The sequence below is a fragment of the Helicoverpa zea genome, chromosome 1 (genome assembly GCF_022581195.2).
Source record: "Helicoverpa zea isolate HzStark_Cry1AcR chromosome 1, ilHelZeax1.1, whole genome shotgun sequence".
Lineage (NCBI taxonomy): Eukaryota > Metazoa > Arthropoda > Insecta > Lepidoptera > Noctuidae > Helicoverpa > Helicoverpa zea.
The window spans coordinates 11,457,456-11,472,952 of NC_061452.1; the positions used below are offsets into that span (position 1 = coordinate 11,457,456).

Genomic DNA, 15,497 nt, shown 5'->3' on the forward strand with positions numbered 1-15,497 from the left:
CGATTGTGGGTGGTTCGGCCACCACCATTGGCAAGTACCCCACCATCGCTGCACTGCTGTACTCACCAAACTTGAGTACCTACAGTCAGGTTTGCGGAGGTACCATCCTCAACAACAGAGCTATCCTTACCGCTGCTCACTGCACATCGTAAGTCCAGAAACAAAGTTTGAAAGATAGTATAATAAAAATACTAGCTGACCCGGAAAACGTTGTTTTTCCAAAAAAAATAAGGGTGAACAACCCGTATCACTTAGGAGTGTAAAAAGTAGACAATAGCCGATTCTCAGACCTGCTGAATATGCACATAAAATTTGATAAAAATTAGTGAAGCCGTTTCGAAGGCGTAAGCGAATTTTATATAATAAGATTTATCCTATTACAGTGGTGACGCAGCCAACAGATGGCGTATTCGCGTTGGCTCCACTTGGGCTAACAGCGGTGGCGTCGTTCACAACGTTAACGCGAACATTGTGCACCAGTCTTGGAACCAAAGAACATACGACAATGATATCTCCATCTTGCGCGTATCCACCACCTTCTCCTTCAACAACAATGTTCGCGCTGCCTCCATCGCTGGTGCCAACTACAACCTCGCTGACAACCAGGCTGTCTGGGCTGCTGGATGGGGCACGACATTCGTGAGCATAATATTTTCTGTCGAACTAGTTTTTAAATGAAAGTGTCGTGTTCTGGTCCTAAATCACACATTTCTTCCACAGTATGGTGCATCCGTTGGTTCCGAGCAGCTCCGTCACGTTTAGCTTGTGAGTGTCAACCAGAACACTTGCAGAATCAACTACGCTACCCGTGGCGTCACAATCACCGCTAACATGTTGTGCTCCGGTTGGCCCAACGGTGGTCGTGACCAGTGCCAGGGTGACTCCGGCGGTCCTCTCTACCTCAACAACATCGTTGTTGGTGTCTGCTCCTTCGGTATTGGCTGCGCTCAGGCTCAGTTCCCCGGTGTCAACGCTCGTGTATCTCGCTACACTGTTTGGATTCAGTCTAATGCGTAAAAAGTTCTCCTATCTGAATCGTCACAGTCATAGGCACGTCATAAGCAACTCAATTATTGACAAGAACAATAAATTATTATGTTACTCAAATCTAGTTATTTTATTTCTTTAATCTATATGAGATACACCTAACGCGCAACAATAAAAACGGAAATCGAACCCGAGACCTCATGCACAGCAGTAGTGCGAGCATTCACTAGACCAACGAGGCAGTATGTAGTATATAAATCGGTTAGTGTAGATACTACTAACGCCACCTCTTCTTCCATGTGTAAATGGTAGATTATGTGATTGTTGACTAAATCGTGAGGATTACCTATATACAATAAGTGGTCGATAACTGCTAAGTTTTCTTGTAATGATGAATTTGGCAAAAAATATCAAAATTGATAGACCGAAATAAAACACAAGAAAAACTGGAAAACAAGTGTTTTACATACCGTTCAGGTAACTTGGTACTAAAAGTTCCATGAAAAAATACGATACACAGTGACAGAAAGAAGCAGTGCGAATGCTGTCGTTTCCTTCTGCGAAGCAGTCATGCTAGAGAAGGAGACGGCGGAGCGACTGAGAGTTTGCATGTATCATTCCAGCCGCTGCGGTGGCCGTGGAACGACGAGACGACTTCGACAGGGCCAAGGCCTGCCGGGACTGCAGGATTGTTCTAAAGAGTTATCGAGGCAATGTTATATAAAGGGCTTAAAAAGGGGACGTGATGGGTTTTAAAAGTAAGAGATCCATAAGGATGCAAGTCCTTATGGTTCTCTTAACATAATGAATGTGTCAGGCCTAACTGATAAACTTACTCATGTTCCTCCAGGCCCTGTTACGACACAGAATCGCGGTAACTCTTTCAAGTAATCCAGAGAATAAAGCAGAATTTAAGCTAAGGGGCTGTACTAATGCCTACTCATAGCTCACACCTTATCCACTTAATTGTTGCTTATAATTATTTGGTCCATATATAAAGTACGCTATTATATTTGAAAGTAATTGTTCTCTAACTATTTTCTTATTTCATAATGGAAAGATGATTGAATAGGTGGAAAAACCACTACTGCAAAATTTAAGAAAATAAGGAAAAAAGTAGATAACATATGTACGTATGTAGCAGAATATCTTTTCAGCAATAAATGTGTAATTAAATCATATCTCTGGTATCGGATCTCGTTTATAGGATCTCTCGTATCAAATAGGAACTTAAAGTAATGTGTCATCATAATAGATTATCACATTTAAGGAAACGTTTATACTGGATCACTTTTAATCAATTCAGATATTATTTTTAATTGACTGTGATTATTTTTTAAGCAACCAAGGTACAAGTTCACCCACAATATAGACGTTAGTTTTCATTAAACAATTGTTACTATATGCATTTTCACTTATATATGTTGTCGTGTTTTATTTTTATCTTGTCTCATCAACTCAACATAGACTGTGTACATTATTATACTCGAGTTTCCCTACTGTTGGTTGAAATCAACCAACAGTAATCAAAGAGTAAATGAATTTTTGAAGATTAAAAAAACTGAAGACGACTTTTGGATTGCGACGGTTCCCGAATTCTGACATACATGTTTTAAATTATTCGATTTAGAATTTCATTTTTTTTTCGAAGCATTGTGCTGCAAGAACGAGTAATTGTCGTTCATATTCTGTACACAGCCTTATCTTTTCAAAGAGGATTATAGGACAGTGGGTGATGCCATCTTATCTCTCACTGTAGCCGTTTCATTTATCTGCAATAATTGTATAAATACCATCTAATTAGGACGATAGACAACACTTATCCTGTCTTCAAGTATCCAGCAACATGCGTTTCCTTGCTCTGCTAGCTCTCTGCTTCGCGGCCATAGCAGGTAAGCACTCATTAAAATATTCATATAAATAATATTTAAATAAATTTGTAGAAAGGCCTCAGAAACTTAATCACGGCCACCCATATTTTCTGTAAAATGTGTTAAATTATTAAGGACTGTTATTCTTTTTTTAGCTGTCTCCAGCAATCCCCAGAGGATTGTGGGTGGATCAGTAACTACTATTGACAGTTACCCTACTCTCGCCGGTCTGCTGTACTCATTTGACTTCAACACCTACTGGCAGGCTTGCGTAGGTGCCATCCTCAACAACAGGGCTATTCTCACCGCTGCTAGCTGCACCGAGTAAGTGTATCTTGAGCAAAATCAGAATTTAACAATACAGTTTCTGGTCAAAGGCACACTGCTTAATAATTCATTTTGCAGTGGTTACGCGAACAACCGATGGCGTATCCGTGTTGGCTCCACCTGGGCCAACAGCGGCGGTGTCGTACACAACCTGGCCGCCAATATCATCCACCCCTCATACAACTATACGAACAATGACAATGACGTCGCCATCGTACGCTCCGCTACCACCTTCACCTTCAACAACAATGTTCGTGCTGCTTCCATCGCTGGACCCAACTACAATGTCGCTGACAACCAGGCTGTCTGGGTAGCTGGATGGGGCACAACTTATGTAAGTTTTCTAAATGATGATTGAAGCCTCGCTTTTGTACTGTTATTGAAAATTAAATTTTGAAGATTACTTATTGAATTATTTGTTTTCACAGGACGGTGGTTTTGCTTCTGAGCAGCTCCGTCACATTCTGCTCATGACCATCAACCAGAACACTTGCAGAAGCAACTACGCGGCTAGCAGCCGTCGCTATGCTATTACCGACAACATGTTGTGCTCCGGCTGGCCCGCCGGTGGTCGTGGCCAGTGCCTGGGTGACGAGGGCTCTCCTCTCTACCACAACGGCGTAGTTGTCGGTCTCTACTCTTTCGGCATTGGATGCGGTGAGGATCGGTACCCCGCTGTCAATACTCGTGTGTCTCGCTACACCGCCTGGATCTCGTCTAACGCATAAGAAAAGTTAGCTTTCTTTTGCTCAGACGCTGACAAATATTATGAAACGAAATATATCAAATTTTGTTAATCAACATTATTTTTTTATTTACAACCCCATATAATCAATCAGTTCAATTATATTGTTTCATGCTGTACTGGGCCATTATTAATGTCACAATTTGGATAAAATGTACAGTCTTTAATAAACGTTGTTCAATCAATCAAATACTTTTGTGACCTGATGTTTATGTATATCCTTATTCGTTTTGTCTTTTTAGATGATATGGTTTCCAGAATTTGTGAAAAATTATTCGTTAGATAATGCTTAACACAATTTGCAACTTCTTTCTGGAATGTAAGTGTAGGCAATGGAGAATTTTAATTAACAAAAAAAATCTTTAAACTCGCCTATTCTCATTAGGAATGGAAAACGTACTTGTTGCGTATCTGACGACCAGTTAACGAATTTTGGTATTTTTTCATGTAATTGTGCTATAAGAGACCTTTAGTTTGTAATTTAGAAAGTACTTACTGAATTTATTTAACTGTCTTAGATCGAATTGGTGAATCTGTAGGATACCAGATCAAAGTCAAATCATTTATTTCACTTAGACTTTATGAAATTCAAAATTATAAATAAGTTTGATTCTAGTTGCCCATTAAAAATGTAGCTTCCTATGGAGAAGGACGGGCAAGAAACTCTATGGTTACTCTTTTTAAAAATAGTGTGGTATTACAGTTTGTATGCATTGATACATACAATAACAGCATGCGACCATCATGTAGAATCGCAAAGAAAAACAAATGAGCATAAAATTACAGTCAAAATGCTTCATGGTATTTACATTTACAAATCAGTTGAAATGTATTTTGGTACAAATGTATAGACAAATAATCAAAACAACAAGACAATTTTACTAGCTAAGGTTTAAGAGCTTTTGCAAGATAAATATGCACTCAAAGTCAGCAGCTTTGCCCCACAGCAGAATTCCATACGACATGATGCTGTGGAAGTAACTAAAATTTATCAGTCTAGCTGTTTCTACGTTCGTTAGCTGTCTTATCTTTCTAATAGCATAAGCAGATGAGCTAAGCAAGAGACCCGCCAGAGATGTCACGTGGGGTCCCCATTGTAGTTTTTTGTTTAGAGTGATTCCCAGAAAAAAAACTGTCTGATTTATAAATTCAAGTTGTTCACTATTAAGTATAATGCCACATTCACTACTTGCTTACACACTTACACACTTTTTTTTTCATTAAAAACCAAGTTATTTGCGTTGAAACAATTTTGAACCTGGAGAATGCAATTTTCTATGTCAGGCTACGTCTACGTCGATCAATATTAAAAATAAGAGTAGTGTCATTGGCAAACAACAGCATCTTAGGTTGATTATCAAATAAATAAATCATTTATGTAAACTAAAAAGAGGAACGGACCTAATATGGAGCCTTTTGGTACGCCCTTGGTGATGTAAACGGTAGACTTTTTAGGTCAGATTTTCTTCAATGCCCTGAGAGACGGCATTCCTCACGGCAGAAAATGAAGAATATTTTTTTCTTTAGAGGTCGCATATCTAAGTAACAGCCGAACCAATCGATCTATCATTTGGTTTAGGGTTTGAGAGGTTGGATAGGCAGTCGCTTCATGTAGTCCCTTCATTAGACTGGTGTCAGACTTACTGGCTTCTGACTACCTGTAACGACTGCCAATGATGTTCAATGACAGCCGGGACCTACAGTTTAACGTGCCATCCGAAACACAGTCATTGGTTTCTAAGATATACTTGCCTGACCTGGAATCGAACCCACATTTTCATACTTGAGAGGTTGGTTCCTTACCCACTAGGCCACAACGACTTTTTGTCTATTAAATACAATTATATTTGAAAATAATTTTAACCTAACAGTTTATTTATTTTACAAAGCAAAGACGGTTAGGTGGGAAAACCACTACTCCAAATTTTAAGAAAATAAGGAAACAAGTAGATAACATAAGTACGCAGAATATCTTTTCAGCAACAAATGATTCATTTAATCATTACATGCGTCAGATAAGAATCCTAGATTTATCACTCCTAAGGAAATGTTGATACTGGAGCACTTTTTAAGCATTGAAGATATTATTTTTAATTGGCTGAGAATATTCGTTACACTACTAAAGTACAAGTTCACTGACAGCATAAATGTCAGTTTGCTTTAAACAAATGCTTACTATATGCATTTTTAAGTCGACTTTCAAAGTACAAATACTGATAATAAGAAATACTGACGTTTCTCTACAAACCGCTGAGGTAGGTGGTGAATCGGACCACATATACATAGTTTTTCAAATTCGATTTATGCTTTCAATTTTGCAGCACTGCGTTGCAAGAACGAATAAACGTCGTTCACATTCTGTACACAGCTTTATCTTTCCGTAGAGGATTATAGGACAGCAAGTGATGCCATCTTATCTCTCACTACAGCCGGTTCATTAATCTGCAATAATTGTATAAATACCATCTAATTGGGACGAAAAACAACACTTTGTCTTCAAGTATCCATCACCATGCGTTCCCTTGCTCTGCTATCCCTCTGCTTCTCGGCTATCGTAGGTAAGTTCTCATTAAAATATTTATGTAAGAATATTTTTTTAGAAAGGCCACAGAAACTTGATCACGGCTACTCATATTTTCTGTAAAATATGTTGAATTATTAAGGACTTATTATTATTCTTTTAGCTGTCTCCAGCAATCCCCAGAGGATTTTGGGTGGTTCAGTAACTACTGTTGATAGTTACCCCACTCTCGCCGCTGTGCTATACTCATGGAACTTGAGCACTTTCTGGCAGGCTTGCGGAGGTGCCATCCTCAACAACAGGGCTATCCTCACCGCTGCTCACTGCACCATGTAAGTGTACCAAGAGCAAAATCAGAATTTAGCGATACAGTTTCTCTTAAAAGACATACTGCTAAGTACATTATTTGTTTTCCAGTTACTACCCGAATGAGAGATGGCGTATCCGTGTTGGCTCCACCTGGGCCAACAGTGGCGGAGTCGTACACAACTTGGCCGCCAACATCATCCACCCCTCATACAACTATACGAACAATGACAATGACATCGCAATTCTGCGCTCCGCCACCACCTTCTCATTCAACAATAATATTCGCGCTGCTTCCATCGCTGGACCCAACTACAACCTCGCTGACAACCAGGCTGTCTTCGTTGCTGGATGGGGCACAACTTCTGTAAGTTTTCTTTAATGGTGACTGATACCTAGTTTTACGTTTTTGTACTGTTATGGTTTCTGAAGATTACTATTTGAATTATTTGTTTACACAGGACGGTGGATATTCCTCTGAGCAGCTACGTCACGTTCAGCTCGTGACCGTCAACCAGAACACTTGCAGAAACAACTACGCGGCTAGCATTCGTCGCTTTGCTATAACCGACAACATGTTGTGTTCGGGCTGGCCCAGCGGTGGTCGTGGCCAGTGCTTGGGAGACGAGGGTGCTCCTCTCTACCACAACGGCATCGTTGTTGGTGTCTACTCTTTCGGCATTGGATGCGGTCAGGCTCAGTACCCCGCTGTCAATGCTCGCGTATCTCGCTACACCGCTTGGATTCAATCTAACGCGTAATAAGGGCCTACTATCTGATTCATGACAGTGATAAGCAACTCAGTTATTGACAAGTACAATAAATTATTATATAACTAAAATCTTGTTATTTTATTTCTTTGATTAATATTAGATACATTTACCGTCACGTAATAAAAAGGCTAATTGTAGAGGATAAAGGTGTGGATGTTTAGAAGAAACCGAACCCGAGATCTCTTACATAGCAATCGTGCGTGCGACCACTAGACCGACGAGGCAGCATGTTTACTTGTTAATCGATTAGTTTAGATACTACTAGCGCCATCTCTTCTTTTAAATGTAAGTTATAGATAATGTTATAGTTAATAAGTTCATAAGATTTACCTAGATGTAAGTTTTCGATAGCTGCTGAACCTTTCTTGGTTACCTTAGGCGAAAAATTTATCTTTTTATAGTAAACAGTTTTATCTTAACATGTGGACTGGAACGGACCTAGAAGCCTATAGTATTTTTTTATTTTCATATGCGTTTATAGTCAACTAGCTTCCGCCCGCAGCTTCGCCCGCGTAGAGTTCGGTTATATCGCGTTTCCAAGAGACTTCCTCCGAGTAAAAGTCCGAGATAAAAACTATACTATGTTCTTTCTCAAGGTCAACTCTATCTCTGTACCAAATTTTATTAAAATCAGTTCAGTGGTTTAGACGTGAAAGCGTAACAGACAGACAGACAGACAGAGTTACTTTCGCATTTATAATATTAGTAGGGAAGTAAGGATAGTGACCGAAAAGTTTCTAAAAATATAACAATTGTAGAAACACCTTTATGTTATTTACAGACAATGGGGCGGTGGGTACTTTCTAATCATTTCAAGTAGTCATTAGGGCACTCTTAATATAAATACAACTCGATAACACTCGTCACCGAGTGGTCACCAGCATGCGTATCCTTGCTATGCTTGCCCTCTACTTCGCGGCTGTCGCAGGTAAAATTATCATACATTTTATTTTTAGGCCTTCAACTTAATCTTTTTGTTTTAGCAAAAATATTTAAGACTATTGTTCTCTATTTTAGCTGCCCCTAGCAATCCCCAAAGGATTGTAGGTGGGTCGGCAACCACTATAGACCAGTACCCCATCATCGTCGCTCTTCTGTACTCCCGGGACTTGAATACTTTCTGGCAGGTTTGCGGAGGTACCATCCTCAACAACAGAGCTATCCTCACCGCTGCTCACTGCACCTCGTAAGTGTTGTATGGTTCTCCTAAACTTTTTGTAATAGTCCTGCTCGGAATTTAGTTTCGGAACGACCACGACATTTACAAGAACTGTACCAAGATGGAGAAAAAACTAGGGATTATTTAAATACTTTGAAAAGAAAGACTGCTTAATCATTTTATATCAATCTTTTTGCAGTGGTACCCCGGCTAACAGATGGCGAATCCGTGTTGGCTCTTCGTTTGGCAACAGCGGTGGTGTGGTACACAATGTCAACAAGAACATCGTTCACTCCTTATTCAGCAGTGTTACTTTCGACAATGACATCACTATCCTGCACACTGCAACCACCATCTCCTTCAACAACAATGTTCGCGCTGGTTCCATCGCTGGACCCGACTACCACTTCGCTGATAATCAGCCTGTTTGGGCTGTTGGATGGGGTACAACTGTTGTAAGTTTAATTTCAAGAAGCTTGTAGTTTTTATATTGCAGTATTTGGTTTGCGAATTGTTTATTTAATGTATATTTCACAGAACGGTGGTTCTTCCAGTGAGCAGCTCCGTCACGCTCTGCTGGTGGCCTATAGCCAGAACGCATGCAGATACAAATACGCCCTCTATAGCATCGTTATTACTGACAACATGGTGTGCTCCGGCTGGCCCGATGGTAGTCGTGACCAGTGCCAGGGTGACTCCGGCGGTCCTCTTTTGCACAACAACAACGTTATTGGTGTCTGCTCCTTCGGTATTAAATGCGGACAGTATAAAGTACCCGGTGTCAATCTTCGCGTATCTCGCTACACCTCTTGGATCATCGCAAACTCATAAAAATGTGCTTTTGGAATGAAACGACAATTTTTCAAAATTCAAAATTTATTTATTGTTATGAAATTATGTTTATTGGTATTAAAAGATTTCTTCGCATTTTCTTCGCTACCCCAATTTAACGTGTGTATACTCATCAGTATGGACCGTCAGTTTACTGAAAATCAATAATTATTAAATAAAATATCCACAAACATATGATTTGGTACCTATATGTTGGAAACAATATTAGGGTTATTGTTGGTTTCACCGTTCAACGGTCAGCTAACACCGCTTTATCTAAAGTATTAAATATTGCGATTACATTACGCACCTGCACTAAAAAGATATTTCTCAAAAATCAATACCTATTTATAAAATGATGATAGGAGCTTCTTGATAAGCAAAAAATATAGGTACGGATAGGTTGTTAAAATACAATGCATACAGACAAAACTGTTACTTTTATTAAACCATCTAACTAGCATTTTCTCAACTAAGCCTCAGCTTCCAGTCTAACCTAAATAGTATAAGCCATACCGAATAAGTGGTTGAGGCTTTCTAGCATCTGACTACTTGTAACGACCGCCAAAGATGTTCAAATATGAAAGTCACCAATTCACCGTACCTTTTAAAACTGGAAATGGTCATTTCATAGATTACGACTACGCCAAACGTAGCTTAACCTTAGAATCGATCGATCCCCGTGACTGTTATTTACACATGAGCTTTTCCCAAGTCGCTTCGCCTCCGGTCTAGAATCCATCAGAGAAGACTCTCAACATTATCGTTTAGCATAGAGAAGCACCAAAGCTTGTACATGACCAAGCACCTTGTACCATGTAGCTGACTTTGCTTTGTCTGTGGGCATAGTATCACAATGGATTTATAATACAGTTCTACGTTCCATCATCAGATCTTTTACACTTCACAAAATACCACGATGAGCATAAAAACACATTGTCTAATAATGGCTCTTTTTATCAATGACTACCTTTACAGTTTATTATTATCAGACGCACGATATCAGTTCGATTCTAATTATGTAGTTATACAACAAGTATACCATATGCCATTTTGTGAGGAAAATATCACATTTTTATGAACACTTCCTTTGTATGTGGATTTAATAATGTACCAGGCCCTATTGATGAAACTATATTCATGCTCTTTTGGGTCCTTTGTGGCACAACGCCACAGCAACTCCTTCGAATAACCCACAGACTCCAACAAGATTTGACCTAAAGAACTGTATTAATGGCGTCTGAGGCTGATTTCGGCCCAAGGCGGCTGTTTCCATAGAAAGAGATCAGCCAGCTGCATAGATCATACTGTTGTCCTCCTCGCCGATTATCGGCTACGGCGGCTGTTCTCATATAAGGAGATTAGCCTACTGCGCGGGACACATTATAGTGCACAAGCATTTTCGCAGACACAGGGTGCACTCACTATTCTTTCAATCTCATAGCCCGTTGGGACGGCAGTCCGACACGACCTGAGGGAGATAAGGACCGACATTTACGTGCTCTCTGAAGTACGGATCTATCAATCATCAACTTCCAGAATGCGGGCTGCTTCGTGAAAGTTTCTAAAACCCGTAATGGATTTCGACCCTAAAATTGAGCCCGAGATTTAGTCCCCAGCAGTCACGACTACTAGACCGACGAGGCTCTCCACCTCACAGATTTGCTCACACACAAACAAATGATGAACAACTTTTTTCACTTTAATGTTGCTTCTGATGATTTTTTGATGTACTAAGCCTAATTTTATTGCTCGTACAAAAAGGTATGTTTGAAGTACGAGTAGATTTGAAAATAATTGTAATATAGCTGTTTATTTATTTTCTAATGGAAAATACGACTGGCTAGGTAGATAAGCAACTACGACGAATTTTAAGAAAAATAAGGAAAAAAGTAGATGATATAAGTACTCAGAATAACTTTTCAGTAACAAATGAGTGATTAACTCATTACCTGTATCAGATAGGAACTTCAAAATTGATAAGTAATTGTCATTATTGTCATGATTGTGTGTTATGTTAGATTTATCACTTCTAAGGAAATGTTGATACTGGAGCACTTTTAAGTAACAAATATATTGTTATGCTACTAAGGTCAACTACACTCAAAACATAAACGTCAGTTTTCATGTTTAATTTTCAAAGTACACAGTTGTTTTTAGAAATGCTGATGTTTCTCTCAGTTAAAGTAGATCTCATGTCGCGTGCGCTATACAAAATCCGCTCAAACCTTTCACACTTGTCAATATAAACTGGTATTTAGCTTTGAATACTTTAAACCCGTGAATTGAATTAAAACAAATGAACTAATTGATGACCCTAAAAAATATAGGAATTGATTTTAGAGACAGACGAGTAATATATGAAATATAGAACAAACAGGAAACACTTATTAAAATAGGGGAAGAGAAGGCTAAAGCCAAAATAAAACAGGGAGTTCGACAAGGTTGTACCCTATCCCCGATACTATTTAATATTTTCATAGAACAGGCAATAAAAAAAATTGCAGAACAACCTTTTGCAGGGGTTAATTCAATGGGCAGAGGGTTTTATTCACCGATTTGCGGATCATATAGCAGCGGTAGCCGAAGATCACATACAGCTAGAGACTTTACTTAACCATATGGACAGAGTTTTCACCGAATTTCAATTAAAAATTAACGTCAACAAAACAAAAACTTTAATAACAGCAAAAGTGACACCAATTTATAAGACCATCAAAATTAATAACACACAAATAGACCAAGTTCAAAGCTTCAAATATTTAGGAAGCAACATAACATCTAACTCTCGGTGTTCCGCTGATATCAGATGCCGAATAGCAATGGCCAAACAAGCCTTTTACAACAAAAAATATTTATTTAGATCTAATATACACAGAAACATTCGCAAGAATTTCATAAGGACATACATCTGGAACGTTGCGTTGTACGGTTGTGAAACTTGGACACTGACTAAGCAGGATATAAGCAGACTGGAGGCTTTTGAGATGTGGTGCTGGAGGAGGATGGAGAGAATTAGTTGGACGGAAAGAATTAGCAATGAAGAAGTACTAAATAGAATATGGAGTAGAATACAACTATTACATAGCACAGAGAACAGGAGAGGAAAAATGATAGGACACCTTATACGTCACGACGATTTTATAAAAAACATCGTGGATGGGAAAGTCGAAGGAAAGAGGGGAAGAGGTCGTCCAAGGTACAGCTACATGAAACAAATTAAAGAGAAGGTGAATGTTGTGACGTATAAGGAAGTTCAGGAGTTGACGCTAGATAGGCGCAAATGGAAGGAGCTGCACCGACAAGAGCTGGGCTCTTAAATTGAAGAAGAGAAGAACTAATTGAAGACTTACAAAGCGGAACACCACTTTTGGATTGCGACGGTTCTTGAAATCTGTTATACAGTTTTACAGATTCAATTTATGTATTCATTTTAATTTTAGTAGCACAATGCTGCAAAACGGGTAAAGGTCGTTTGTATTCTGTACACAGCTTTACCTTTTCGTAGAGGATTATAGGACAGCAAGTAATGCCATCTTATCTCTCACTGTAGCCGTTTCATTAATCTGAAATGCTATAAATACCATCTAATTCGGACGACAGACAACACTTGTCTTCAAGTATTCAGCAACATGCGTTTCCTTGCTCTGCTCGCCCTCTGCTTCGCGGCTGTCGCAGGTAAGCTTCAATTCAAATTATATCATTCCTCTTTATTTTCACTCCAATAAAGTAGAAAGGCTTCTTCTGAGGTCTTTCTGATCAAGTTTCTACTTGATCATGTCAAAAACATATTTACTGTAAAATGTTGTATCTAATTATTAATGAATGTTTTTTTCTTTTAAGCTGTCCCCAGCAATCCCCAGAGGATTGTGGGTGGTTCGGTAACTACTATTGACCGTTACCCCACCATCGCCGCCCTGCTGTACTCATGGAACTTGAGCACCTACTGGCAGGCTTGCGGAGGTACCATCCTGAACAACAGGGCTATCCTCACCGCTGCTCACTGCACTGCGTAAGTTTACCAAGAATTAAGTGTAGACAATTCAGGCAAAGAAAAATTATAAACTGATCATAATTTTATTTTATACCCTTTGCAGTGGAGACGCTAACAACAGATGGCGTATCCGTGTCGGCTCCACCTGGGCCAACAGCGGTGGTGTCGTACACAACCTGAACGCCAACATCATCCACCCCTCATACAACTCAAGGACCATGGATAATGACATCGCCGTCCTTCGCTCTGCCACCACCTTCTCCTTCAACAACAATGTTCGCGCTGCTTCCATCGCTGGTGCCAACTACAACCTCGCTGACAACCAGGCTGTCTGGGCTGCTGGATGGGGCACAACCTCCGTAAGTTTTCTAAAATGATGACTGTTGCCTAGTTTAGTTTTTTTGTGCTATTATGATAGTTGAAGATTACTAATTCAATCATTTTTTTACACAGTCCGGTGGTTCTTCCTCTGAGCAGCTCCGTCACGTCGAGCTGAGAAGTATCAACCAGAACACTTGCAGAAACAACTACGCTACCCGTGGTATTACCATTACCGCTAACATGTTGTGCTCCGGCTGGCCCAACGGTGGTCGTGACCAGTGCCAGGGAGACTCCGGCGGTCCTCTCTACCACAACGGCATCGTTGTTGGTGTCTGCTCCTTCGGTATTGGCTGCGCTCAGGCTCAGTTCCCTGGTGTCAACGCTCGCGTATCCCGCTACACCTCCTGGATCTCATCTAACGCATAAGAAAAATATTTTTTCTTTTGCTCAAATGTTGGCTAATGTTTTCAAATGAAATATATACAGTTTTATATAAAAAAAAAACATATTTCTTTTATATTTGCAACCCAATTTAAACAATCGATTCAAGTAGTTTGTTTCACACTATTTTCAGGATCGCGCTGATAATATTAAAACAGATTGTGTTACGGTTATCAAATGCTGTTCATGTTCAAGCCATCAAATACTTTTGTGGTCTGGGCTAAGGTTGATTATACAGTACCTCCTTTTGATGTTGTCTTTTGAGGTGGTAGGTAAGGCGTCCAGAATTTGATGAAAAAGTATTATTTACCTAATAGGCTAAACACATTACCAAACTCTTTCTAGAACGTGAGTTTAGTGCAGACTAAGTTGCATAATATAACAAAAATCGATTCTTCTAAAACTGACACAAATTGGAAGTGAAAAATATCGTGCATTATCTCACGAATTTACTGATTTCTGTATTTTTCCTATACCTACTTGTGCTAAAAGATAGCTTTAGCTTGGGTCATTCTAAGTCAGCAGAAAATATTTAGCTTATAGGTTTAGGTTGAATTCGTAAATGTGTAGGAAACTAGATATAAATATATCTTAGATGCAAAGACTTTATAGGTCAGATTTTTACCAGGGCCCTGACAGACCGCTTTCTTCGTTATGTAGAATTCAATTATTAGAATTGAATTCAATTAAGTAAGAGTATTCGCACTAAAAACTTTGATCGAATTCACGATTATCAAAAAATAATATTCCAGCTACCGGGCCAACAGTCGGCCGATTGTTAAAACTGCAGTGGCCGAGTAGGCTAAGGATAATATAGAGTTATTTATTCTTGAAATAACGTATGGATAAGTAACTGCCACACCAATCGATCGATCATATGGTAAAGCAAAGCTTGGTGCAGTAGGCCCTTGTGTGAGTATGACCAACTTGTCATGACGAGTTCCTCAGTGTCTCGGAAGGTACGTTAAATAAGTCTAACTGAATTCAGCTGAATACCCAGGCAACCCAATACCCCTTGGTTAGACTGGTGTCAGAGTTACTGGCTTCTGACTACCCGTAACGACAGCCAAGGATGTTCAATGACAGCCGGGACCTACAGTTTAACGTGCCATCAGAAACACAGTCATTGGTGTCTAAGATATACTTAGAAAGTACATAAAAACTTAGAAAAGTTGCATTGGTACTTGCCTGACCTGGAATCGAACCCACGCCCTCATACTT

At 39.4% G+C, this 15,497-nt stretch overlaps 4 protein-coding genes, 1 long non-coding RNA gene and 1 pseudogene across 5 annotated transcripts in view; 4 read left to right on the forward strand and 2 right to left on the reverse strand.

Moving 5' to 3' along the window:
• LOC124635257 (solute carrier family 12 member 4) overlaps positions 1–15,497 on the reverse strand; it is a 494,187-nt gene that overhangs the window by 206,558 nt on the left and 272,132 nt on the right. The gene's annotated exons all lie outside the window — the stretch shown is intronic.
• Positions 2,759–3,986, forward strand: LOC124635397 (trypsin, alkaline C-like). Its single transcript, XM_047171284.1, has 4 exons — positions 2,759–2,879; positions 3,014–3,182; positions 3,264–3,519; positions 3,614–3,986. The coding sequence occupies exons 1-4, from the start codon at positions 2,834–2,836 to the stop codon at positions 3,911–3,913; spliced, it is 771 nt and encodes a 256-aa protein (XP_047027240.1). The 5' UTR covers positions 2,759–2,833; the 3' UTR covers positions 3,914–3,986.
• LOC124635415 (trypsin CFT-1-like) lies at positions 6,392–7,598 on the forward strand. The gene is made up of 4 exons (XM_047171303.1): positions 6,392–6,488; positions 6,615–6,783; positions 6,869–7,124; positions 7,219–7,598. Exons 1-4 carry the CDS (start codon positions 6,443–6,445, stop codon positions 7,516–7,518), a joined length of 771 nt encoding a protein of 256 aa, XP_047027259.1. The 5' UTR covers positions 6,392–6,442; the 3' UTR covers positions 7,519–7,598.
• On the forward strand, positions 8,305–9,634 carry LOC124635364 (annotated as a pseudogene).
• LOC124635559 lies at positions 9,548–11,259 on the reverse strand. The gene is made up of 2 exons (XR_006985026.1): positions 10,125–11,259; positions 9,548–9,674 (listed from the first exon to the last, which is right to left on the reverse strand). It is a non-coding gene; the product is annotated as an uncharacterized LOC124635559 (long non-coding RNA).
• Positions 13,050–14,527, forward strand: LOC124635514 (trypsin, alkaline C-like). Its single transcript, XM_047171397.1, has 4 exons — positions 13,050–13,198; positions 13,364–13,532; positions 13,618–13,873; positions 13,968–14,527. Exons 1-4 carry the CDS (start codon positions 13,153–13,155, stop codon positions 14,259–14,261), a joined length of 765 nt encoding a protein of 254 aa, XP_047027353.1. The 5' UTR covers positions 13,050–13,152; the 3' UTR covers positions 14,262–14,527.

What these genes read in the sequence shown, in the direction of transcription:
- LOC124635397 (XM_047171284.1), top strand. Translation starts at nt 2,834, where the DNA reads ATGCGTTTCCTTGCTCTGCTAGCTCTCTGCTTCGCGGCCATAGCAG. An exon ending in CTGCTTCGCGGCCATAGCAG is followed by an intron (nt 2,880 to 3,013) that starts GTAAGCACTCAT and finishes TTCTTTTTTTAG; the next exon opens with CTGTCTCCAGCAATCCCCAG. An exon ending in ACCGCTGCTAGCTGCACCGA is followed by an intron (nt 3,183 to 3,263) that starts GTAAGTGTATCT and finishes TTCATTTTGCAG; the next exon opens with TGGTTACGCGAACAACCGAT.
- LOC124635514 (XM_047171397.1), top strand. Translation starts at nt 13,153, where the DNA reads ATGCGTTTCCTTGCTCTGCTCGCCCTCTGCTTCGCGGCTGTCGCAG. An exon ending in ACCGCTGCTCACTGCACTGC is followed by an intron (nt 13,533 to 13,617) that starts GTAAGTTTACCA and finishes TACCCTTTGCAG; the next exon opens with TGGAGACGCTAACAACAGAT. An exon ending in CTGGATGGGGCACAACCTCC is followed by an intron (nt 13,874 to 13,967) that starts GTAAGTTTTCTA and finishes TTTTTTACACAG; the next exon opens with TCCGGTGGTTCTTCCTCTGA.
- LOC124635415 (XM_047171303.1), top strand. Translation starts at nt 6,443, where the DNA reads ATGCGTTCCCTTGCTCTGCTATCCCTCTGCTTCTCGGCTATCGTAG. An exon ending in ACCGCTGCTCACTGCACCAT is followed by an intron (nt 6,784 to 6,868) that starts GTAAGTGTACCA and finishes TTTGTTTTCCAG; the next exon opens with TTACTACCCGAATGAGAGAT. An exon ending in CTGGATGGGGCACAACTTCT is followed by an intron (nt 7,125 to 7,218) that starts GTAAGTTTTCTT and finishes TTGTTTACACAG; the next exon opens with GACGGTGGATATTCCTCTGA.